General features: G+C 61.6%; 2 protein-coding genes across 2 annotated transcripts; one reads left to right on the top strand and one right to left on the bottom strand.

The window, feature by feature from the left end:
• The first annotated feature begins 1,069 nt into the window (after positions 1 to 1,069).
• Positions 1,070 to 5,690, top strand: GLA (galactosidase alpha). The gene is made up of 7 exons (XM_032196424.1): positions 1,070 to 1,230; positions 1,670 to 1,844; positions 1,946 to 2,123; positions 3,329 to 3,420; positions 4,013 to 4,174; positions 4,446 to 4,643; positions 4,744 to 5,690. Exons 1-7 carry the CDS (start codon positions 1,070 to 1,072, stop codon positions 5,005 to 5,007), a joined length of 1,230 nt encoding a protein of 409 aa, XP_032052315.1. The 3' UTR covers positions 5,008 to 5,690.
• A 963-nt stretch (positions 5,691 to 6,653) lies between these two features.
• Positions 6,654 to 9,162, bottom strand: RPL36A (ribosomal protein L36a). Its single transcript, XM_032196231.1, has 5 exons — positions 9,115 to 9,162; positions 8,770 to 8,875; positions 8,566 to 8,633; positions 6,878 to 7,000; positions 6,654 to 6,718 (listed from the first exon to the last, which is right to left on the bottom strand). The coding sequence occupies exons 1-5, from the start codon at positions 9,115 to 9,117 to the stop codon at positions 6,698 to 6,700; spliced, it is 321 nt and encodes a 106-aa protein (XP_032052122.1). The 5' UTR covers positions 9,118 to 9,162; the 3' UTR covers positions 6,654 to 6,697.
• Positions 9,163 to 10,181: the final 1,019 nt, after the last annotated feature.

The following is a 10,181-nucleotide window of genomic DNA, read 5'->3' on the forward strand; positions in this document are numbered from 1 at the left end:
GGCTGCTGCAGGAGGCAGCCGTGGGCATGGGACCAGCAGCCGTGGCTGAGTTAATTGCCGGTGTAAATTGAAGTTAATGGAGTAACACCGGGTTAACGTGACTCCCAGACAGAAAAATCAGCATAATGGGTGCCGGCAGCTCCCTGCCTGCCTGCCAGCACGATGCTTACAGCCCCACTGCCACGGACACGTGTGACCTGCCTCCTCCTGCCCCTCTGCACCCATGGGTGCTGCCGCCTCCTGCCCTGCTCCCTGCCAGCCCCGGGGCCCAGCACCCTGCAGGAGGACCAGCAGCACCATGTGGTGCCTGACTCTGCCCTTTTGTTGATCCTCACCCCAAAAAGGGGCTGGGGAACCCTGCTGGACCCACAGCACCCACCCAGCCACCTGCCTCGCTGCGGGGACGGTCCCAGGATAGTGAGGAGGGGTCACACAGGGGACCAGGGGTGCCTGCTGGAAAAGCAGCCCTGCTCCAACAGGGAGCTGTGGGCTGTGGGATGTGGGTGGCAGGCACGGGGGCTGGCAGGGACAGACAGACGGCTTTTGGGCCAGACTGACCACACCTGCAGGGCATGGTCGAGGCACCGGGACTGGAGCGGGGTGGTTGTGTGGGGCACAGCGGGATGTGGCCAAGCTCCGTCAGCGGGGACAGGACAAGGGGCGCTGGGCACAGAATGGAGCCCAGGAAGCTCCGCAGCAAACGGGACAGAAACGGGACCGTGAGGGGCGCTGGGACTGCTGCGCGGGGAGGCTGTGGGGGCGCCTCTGGAGGTGTTAAAATAGGGAGGGCTGCGGGACATGGTGGTGCCTGGGGGTCCCTCTAAACCCTGGGGGCCCTGCATTTGTGTGATTGTGTGACTTTGTGACTGTTTTTACAACAAGGCGAGGACCCCTGCGCTCAGCTCGCCTCAGGCCCCGCGCCTGGCACTGCCCGGCCCCGCCATGGCCGCGAGGCCCCACACGGGGCAGCGGCGCCCCCTGGCGGGAGGGGAGGGGGGGGGCGGGTCAGGCAGCGCCGGCCTTCGTCCCACGTGACCCCCCTCGCGTCACGTGACCGCGCGGCTCCATCATGGCGGCGGCCGTGCCGGGGCTGCTCCGGGCCCTGCTGCTGGCGGCGGCGGCGGCGGCGCTGGACAACGGCGTGGCCAGGACGCCGCCCATGGGCTGGCTGCACTGGGAGCGCTTCCTCTGCGCCACCGACTGCAGCGCGCAGCCCCGCCGCTGCGTCAGGTACGGACACGGGGGGGGGGGGGAGCGGGGGTGACGGGGTCCCGGTACCGGGGGTGCCCCGGGGTCCCCCGGGGTCCCGGTCCCGAGGGTGCTGGTGTCCCAGGGTCCTGGTCCCGGGGATCCTGGTGTGACGGTATGCCGGTGTCCTGGGGGTCCCGGGGGTGCCCGGTGTCCCAGGGTCCCGGTCTCGGGGGTCCCGGGGTCCCAGAGGTGCCCGGTGTCCCGGTCCCGGTGGTGCCCGGGGTGCTGGTGTCCCAGGGTCCCAGTACCGGGGGTCCTGGTGTGACGGTGTCCCGGGGGTGCCCGGGGTCCCGGGGGTCCCAGGGTGCCAGAGGTACCCGGTGTCCCGGTCCCGAGGTGCCCAGTGTCCCGGTGTCTTAGTCCCGGGGGTGCTGTCCCGGTGTCCCGGTCCCGAGCCTCGCCGTGCTCCTGCCCGCAGCGAGCAGCTGTTCACCGAGATGGCCGACGTGATGGCCGCAGAGGGCTGGCGGGATGCGGGCTACCAGTACCTGTGCATCGACGACTGCTGGGCGGCCCCCACGCGGGACGAGCGCGGCAGGCTGCAGGCAGACCCCCGCCGCTTCCCCGGGGGCATCCAGCGGCTGGCGGACTACGTGAGTGAGCGCCGGGAGCGCGGCGGGACCGGGAGGCCGGGGGGGAAGCGGCCTCGGGGCCGGCACCCCAAGCCCTGGCCTCTGTCTGCTCCCGAGCCCAGGTGCACGCGCGGGGGCTGAAGCTGGGGATCTACAGCGACGTCGGGAACCAGACGTGCGCCGGCTTCCCCGGCAGCTACGGGCACTACGAGCTGGACGCCCAGACCTTCGCCTCATGGGGCGTGGACCTGCTCAAGTTCGACGGCTGCAACTCCGGCTCGCTGGAGCTGCTGGCAGAAGGTGGGTGCATGGGCAAGGTGCTCGGCAGTGGTCCCGAGCCTCTGGGGATGTGCTTTTCCCCAAGCTCGCTCGTTTGAGGGATTTGCTTACAGAAGCAGGTAGGAGGCTGTGTGCCCGAGCTCAAGGTTGCTCTCTCCGAGGCCGCGAGTTTTGCTGGCCCAAGTGGTTTTTGGCTGCTCAGCCTCCCCCCTCCTGGAGCTTCGCTCGCAGGCAGGGCTTGAGGCAGCAGCTGCCTCACACCAGGGGCTGCGTGCTCCGGGGGCTCTGTGCAGAGTGCTGCATCAGCTCTTAGCACCACAGAGGCTTTGCCCTTCTGCAGTGCCTTCACTGGAGAGCTCGAAACACTTCACACACTTAGCCCTTAGTCCCTCAGCGAGGCCGTGCCGTAATGGATCAGCTGCGCGCCAGAACAGCTTGCGTCAGCTGCAGAAAGGCAGTTATCAGGGCTTTTAACAGCAAAAATTGAAGAGAGTTCTGGCGTGAAAAACCTCCTGGGGCTCGGAAGATGGTTTTCTGTTGACGGGGCTCTCCCTGCTGGCACAGTCAGCACCACAGCGTTGGCAGCAGGAGCCCTACGGTCCTGGCTGGGTCTGGCAGCAGGAACCTGCCCGAGTGACGGTCCCATCACAGCTGGTCGGGCCTACGCTGGCTGCTGGGGCCAGGAGCTCAGCTCAGCACCGCAGGCAGCAGCTAGGCTGGAAGCTGCTGTTGGATGCTGTGTGTAACCCAGGTGCGATCCTGAAGCGGTTCCAGGAGAGAGAGCGGGCTCTTCATCCCCTCGCTGCTGATTAAAAGGGATGTAACAGGGCCGTCTGGGGACAAGGACAGGACAAAACTGGTGGCTTTGCATTCCTGCCCAGCCCATATGGCACAAGTCCTTCCTAAGGACATTTTCCTGCAACATTAACCACTGCAGCTGTGCCCAGCAGCTTGATAGACACCAACGTGTATTTCCCAGGAAAAAAACACCACACAGCAAAACTGCAGCTTCTCCCCGGGGCTCTGTCCCAGCCAAAACCAGGAGACAAAGTGATCAGTCTCAGAGCAGCAAGGCACTGAAGCTCGCCTTTCCCTGCGAGGCAGGAGGCTGGCTGCCTCCTTCAGCCTTGATTTTGCAAGAGTTGAACTGAAACCCGAACCTGTGACACTGGCTCAGTTCTCCGTGACCCAGGGGATTGTGTAACCTGTCCGCTCTCTTCCCTCAGGTTACAGGAGGATGTCTCTGGCCCTGAACAAGACTGGCAGACCCATCGTGTACTCCTGCGAATGGCCCTTCTACCTGAGGCCCATGCAGCAGGTGAGGAGCGTGTCTCAGGGCTGGCATCGCGCGGTGGGAGGAACAGGAAAGTGCTATGAGTGCAGAGCAGCCTCCCAGGGAGCTCGCTGCTCTCTGCTCTGACAGGGAGCAGGACTGCGAGGTGGAGGAAAAACACTGGGTTTTTCCCAGAGGTGCACCTGAGGCGAGTCACTGCTCTGCTGAGAATTCAGCAGGATCCTGAATAGGACGGCCTATTTCATAGGAATCCTCCGTGGTGGTTATGAACACGTTTTTGCCAGCCAGGGTCTGTGGCTGATGCTTTGCTCTCCACCCACAGCTGGCTCCCCCGCGCTGCCAGGACAGGATGTGGCCATCGCTCCCACAGAGATAAACGCGTTAGTCACCGGAGGGTGTAAACCCGAGACACTGCAGTAATTAGTAGGATGTCACACCTTAGTCCCACTGCTCCCGTCCCACCTTTGGTGAAGTCTGAGGGGATTTTCTGACAGAGCTCGGTGGTTCTGCCACCAAAAATATTTAGTTCTGCCCCAAAATAGTGCTGATGCTTTGTGTACGTTCCTGACCTTGCGCAGACAAGCTCTCTGGCTAATGACGCTCGTTGTTTTGGCAGCCCAATTACACGGAGATCAAACAGTACTGCAACCACTGGAGGAACTTCTTTGATGTCTACGACTCTTGGAACAGCATCAAGAGCATCTTGGAGTGGACAGCGCTTCACCAGGACAGCATTGTGAAGATAGCTGGGCCGGGGGGCTGGAACGACCCTGACATGGCAAGTAGGGCAGCACCACTAAAAACTCTTCTCCTCGGCTGCAGGCAGAGGGAAGGATTTGAGGGAGAAATACCGGGGTAAAAGGCTCTGAGGGGGCCCTGGGATCGAGCACCCGATGAGAGAATTGCCACCCAACGGGCTGGTCTGGCTCCTGGCCTACCTAACTGCTCCCACCCTCAGCATCCTGTCATTTATGGGTGCTCAGCGTGGCGGCCCAGTTTCTCCCGGGCAGGCAGCATCACCGGGCACCTTTTTGAATTTCCCGTCACAGCTGGTGATCGGGAACTTCGGGCTGAGCTGGGACCAGGCGGTGACGCAGATGGCGATGTGGGCCATCATGGCTGCTCCCCTCTTCATGTCCAACGACCTGCGGCGCATCAGCCCCGAGGCCAAGTGGCTGCTGCAGAACAAAGAGGTGATCGCCATCAACCAGGATCCGCTGGGCAAGCAGGGATATCGCATCACCAAGGTACGGCCGAGCTGTTTTGGGTGCACGGGCTGCTGGCCTCTTCTGAGAGCAGCCCAGCCTCCCCTAACGCACGCCTCGGGGTTTGTTCCCTCCTCGGCAGGACAAAAACTTCGAGCTCTGGGAGCGGCCGCTGTCGGGCGGCGCCTACGCGGTGGCGGTGCTGTACCAGCAGGAGATCGGGGGGCCGCAGAACTTCTCCTTCCCCCTCGCCTTCCTGGGCAACGGGCTGGCCTGCAACCCCGCCTGCTCCGTGCGGCAGCTGCTGCCCAGCAGCAGGGACTGGGGCGTGCACAGCTGGGTGTCCTCGCTCAGCGTGGAGGTGAACCCCACGGGCACCGTGCTGCTCAGGGTGGGCGCGCTGTAGGAGGAGGCACGCAGACACAACAAACAGCCTCCAGGCAGGGTGCCTCTGTTCTGTCCTCGTTCTCCACTCAACTGCTTCTCTGAGGGTTGCTCCTCTCCTATTTATTTACCCTTTCCATGGTATCTGGGGGATACAGGGGCCCCAGCTGCTGGCACCCCCTGCCCAAAGACACTGAGGGCTGATGCGGTGTCCTACGGCTCCCCAGGCTCAGCGGGGAAATGCAGCCCAGCTGCCTTGCTGCTGCTTTGCAAGCTGGGCTCTACAGGGACACTCAGCCCAAAAAAAAAACAAACCAAAAACACAGAAAAGCTACCAAAGAAAGCCCACCCCCTCCTCAGAGCGTGGTTATCACTGAACTCAGGGACTGGCCTGGCTCGCTGCAGTTGTTGCTGTCTGCTCTCAGCGTTGAGGGCTGCTCCTTACCCCAGGAGCCCCCTACCTGTGGCTGGCGCTTCCCTCTAGACAGCAGCTCCCCTCCCTGCTCCTCACAGGGCCCCTGGGGGCTCCTTCCCAACAGCACTGCCCTTCTTTTGCTGCTGGCAGCAGTCTTTAGGCTAAAGTTACGCAGGTTCTTATGCAACTACCGTGTATGCGTGCTCTCTCTGCCTGCCACACGATGCAGATGCCTTGATTTGTTCTGGTTGTGATTACAAACTCTAATTAAAGTGCTCCCTAAGAAGGGTGAAGGTTTTTCATAGTTCTCCTGTGAGTGGGTTGCTGCCAGAGTGCAGGACAGCCTGTCCTAAAGCACACCACACTCTGCTGCTCAGCAGTCACTCCTCGCTTGATGCTGACGTGCTGTGCTCAGGATTTTTCTTGTAAGGAAAGTAACTCAGCGAGACGGGAGGCAGGCAGCTGAAGCCTGCTGTGCCAGCACAACACCCGGCTGGGGGAGCCAACGTGCATGGATCAGCCATCACTGCACAGCCACGAAGCTCGCAGCCTCCACAGGCAGCTCGGAGCTGAGCTGCGGTGAGTAACCGCTGCCTGGCGGTGCAGAGGATGCTTCCTCAAACACAGCCCCTGGTGCTAGCCGCTGGCTGCAGCACAGCCCAGCTGCTTGTGAGAAGCGTGAGGGCTGCTCAGGGGAGCTCAAGTTACCCCAGTTCTTCCTGGGTCAAAAAAATCCCAACATCACTGCTGCAAGGAATCTCGCCTGCCTCCCTTCCAGGCCAAGCGCTCAAAAAAAGCCTATCGGGGAGCTACACAACTGCAACAGGCACTTTAAAGCCTTTTTCCAAATATTGCTTCACCTACCAACAATTCAGACTCACCGCAGAGGCTTAAAGTACTCCTAAAACACAACTGCTGTGATGGAGGCATGAACTATTTACAGGAGACAAGCTGCAAGTTTAGAAGCAGCCCTGCTGAAGGCAGCATTCTGCCAGAGGTCCTCGTGTCAGCCCGAGGAGCACCCCCAGAGATGTTGCTGGTGCACCCATCTGCAGAGCCTCGGGCTCAGCCATGCTTTATGTACCTCTTGGAACACCCTGAGGAGGTGCCAGCCGTGGGCAAGGTTTCTTCAAAACCCTTCCTAAGCAATCCAATCCAACTGCTCAGCTTTGTTCGCAACGCCTTCCAGCTGGGTTAAGGTACTCACAAGTCCCTCCCCACCAAAAGCAGGAGACAGACAGACAAACAACAAATCTCTTCCAATTCCTTTAATACAGTCCAAACTGGGGGATGGGGCTTAGAACTGGATCACCTGGCCCTGCAAAAAGGAAGAGACAGCGAGTTTACTCCACTGCATCTCACCCTCCCCCAGCTCTGACAGTGCTCTCCCACAGCCCGTCCTCACCCTCCGCCGTACCAGCCGTTGGGGGCACCCCAACATTCGGGATACCCCAACATTCGGGGTACCCCAACGTACCTTTCTCTTCTTGTCTCCTCCCAGCTCAAAGTGTTTGCACCTCTTAATCGCCAGCATCCGCTTGGACCTGCAGTTGGGCTCCACGCACTCCAGCCTCAGCACGATTTTCTTCGTGGTCTTGGCCTGGGAGGAGCAGAGCAGCGGGTATGGGTGAGAAGTGCACCGAAGCAGGGGACAGCCACTCCTGGGGCAGCCCGTTACCTGCACTGCTTTAGATTCACCAGCTCATTCCTCAAATATAAAGAGGAAACCAGCAACGCAGCTGGGCTGCCTCTGTTAAACACAGCCAGGTACCTTAGAACACCAGTAAGAGAACTTAGTGATCTGTGCCTTCACCTGCTGTGGCGTTTTGTGTTTAGAAAGCACCGAGGAGCAGCCCCTTGTTCAGGGTGCAGGATGACAGCCCCGGCAGCGTGCAGGGAGTTTGGCAGAGCGCCCACCAGAAGAAACACCCGAAAGCTGGCAAACCTTCCCCTGCAGGAGCAGTGATGTGACGTGCTGAACGCAGACCTGCAGCTACTGACAAGAGAGCTGCTGCTCGGAAGGCTGCGGAGGGAAGAACCCGAAGCTGTGAGGCCGCTGGAGCAGCGGGACAGAGCCGCAGCCTAGTGAGAAACCCCAGCTGCTCACCCCCACGGCGCTGGCTGGAGGGAAACAAATGGGGACAGCAGCGTGCAGCAGGGTGCCAAGCTGGGAGCAGTGCTGCTGCTTCGGGTACCCTGCTTGCAGGAGCATCTCCTGCCAACTCTCCCAGCTTAAAAAAAACACCACCCTTTTTTCTTCCTGGTGGAAGCCTCCAGCAGAACAGCAGGGCTTCCCAGCAGCTAGCCAAGTGGCTCTGTAAGCACAGCTACACAGTTTGCACAAGAACTTTTATAAATCTGTCAGGTTTTGCTTCCCTGCTGTAAATTTCAAGGTTTTTTGTCCCCCATCTCCTAGCAGAAGGGGCACGCAGAGGGGAAACACGCAGGAGGTCTACAACTCCAGGTACCCCGCAACCTGCAGAGGGAGGATGGCAGCAGCACATCGCTCTAATGCACCGCCAACAGAATGCACCACGCTTTCCACTGCTGCTTTGAGACTCTCAGGAAAACAGCAGCTGTGATTTGCTGGCTCAGTGATATGGATTTCTTTGGAGAGCAGCCTGCAAGGAAAGCATTCTGCGTTCTGCAGTACCCCCAGGAGCTGGGAACTCTTCACCCCATTGTACCCTTGCCAGTGAAGGCAGCCTGGCTGTGCAGAGCCTCACAGGCCTGGAAAACAAGTTCCAAAGACAAACTAGAAGAGACTAAAACTTTGAGAACATCTGGAAAGCTAACAGCAGGCTTTCTTTCCCTTTATCGTATCCTTTAGCAAGGGGGAAAACACTCCTTTCATTAAAAGCACCACCCCCATTAAGGCCGTGTTGTCCTCAAGCAGCAGGATCCCTGCAGCAGCTGCTCCACAAACACAGGCTGCATCACTCCAGCATGATCAAGGAACGTCTCAATGAGACAGAGCAGCTGGGGCAAACAGCAGGCAGGGGTGGGAATTGAGTTCTTACACTCCTTAGACACCACTACCAGCACAGAGCTGCTGTAGCACTGCTCGAGCACACACCCAGCCCGCGGCCGAGCAGGCAGATGTGTCCTGCTTCAGCAGGGTGTGAGGGCTGTGAAGATGCCACGGCTCAGAGAAGCCGCACTGACCTTCTTGCGGAAGATGGGCTTCGTCTGGCCGCCATAGCCGCTCTGCTTCCTATCGTAGCGCCTCTTGCCTACAGGGGGAAACGAGCACATTGAGGCAACAGCCAAACACACGCACCCCAGCCACGTGAACGCACCAGCTGCCAACCTCAGCCCCCAGCTGCCCAGCAGCAGCCCCGCTCCCACCCCAGCCGCCCCCGGGCTCACCCTGGGCGTACAGCGAGTCCTTGCCCTTCTTGTACTGCGTGACCTTGTGCGGCTGGTGCTTGCCGCACTTCTTGCAGTAGGTCCGGCGGGTCTTGGGCACGTTCACCTGCGGCAGCGGGGAGAGGCCCGGCGGTCAGCACGGCCTGGCCTGGCCTGGCCTCCCCCCCCCACAAACCCCATCCCCATCCCGCCGGGACAGGCCCCGCGCCCGCCGCCTCCCCCCGCCGCCGCTTCCCCGAGCGGCCCCCAGCACGGGCAGGGCCCCCCGCGGCCGCTCCGAGGCGCGGCGGGGGCGGATGGCGGCGGATGGAGCCGGGCCCCCCGCCCCCGGCCTCCCGCACCCACCATCTTAGCGGCGGCACCCGAGGAGAAAGAGCGGGCCGGAAGCGGAAGGAGATGGGGGGGGGGGGGGAACCATAGAGAGGAGGGGAGCGGGGAGAGAGCGCCCCCTGCTGGAGGGAGGGGGCGGGGGCGGGGGGACATGGGGGCAAAGGGATATGGGGTGCAGGGACATGGGGACAAAGGGATATGGGATGCAGGGACATGGGGAAATAGGGACATGGTGTGCAGCGATATGGGGACATGAGGACATAGGGACATGGAATGCAAGGACCTGGGGACATAGGGCCATGGGGTGCAGGGATATGGGGACATAGGGCCATAGGGCCATGGGGTATAGGGACATGGGGACATAGGGACATTGGGTGCAGGGATATGGGGACATGGCATGCAGGGATATGGGGACTTAGGGCCATGGGGACATGGGGTACAGGGACATGGGGACATAGGGTCATGGGGTGCAGGGATATGGGGACATAGGGCCATGGGGTGCAGGGATATGGGGACATAGGACCATAGGGCCATGGGGTACGGGGACATAGGGCCATGGGGTGCGGGGATATGGGGCACGAGGACATGGGGACATGGGGTGCAGGGTGCATGGGGACATGGGTGGCCAGGGACATGGGGTGCAGGGACAAGGTGGGCAGGAGGAGGCCCCTGCCTGCTGTTCGTGCATGTCACCCTGCTGCCCACCCCAAATGCCAGCCCCACACCCCAGCCCCATGCCACCACCCTCAGCCCCTTCTCCCAGACCCCAAATCCAGCCCCGCCACCCCTCCGTGCGGCCGCCCTGCTGCTGCTGCTGGCTCCGCGGAGTTGGCCCCGGCCATCTCCAGGAGGAAACGCAGCTGCTGCTCTGAGTGAGAAACCCCAAAAAAAAAAAAAAAAAGGGGAACCGAAAGGGTGGGGTTGGCCGGCCGCGTCCTTCCTCCCTGCGCGGCCGACCCCACCATCCCTGCGTCGTGTCCCAGCCGCCCCGACCCGAGCCGAGCCGCGGGGCTGGGCCGCTCGGGGCGGGCGCGGGGCAGTGGGCGCAGCGGGACCCCGGCCGGCTGTAGGGCTGGCCGTAG

The sequence above is a fragment of the Aythya fuligula genome, chromosome 13, assembly GCF_009819795.1.
Source record: "Aythya fuligula isolate bAytFul2 chromosome 13, bAytFul2.pri, whole genome shotgun sequence".
Taxonomy (NCBI): Eukaryota; Metazoa; Chordata; class Aves; order Anseriformes; family Anatidae; genus Aythya; species Aythya fuligula.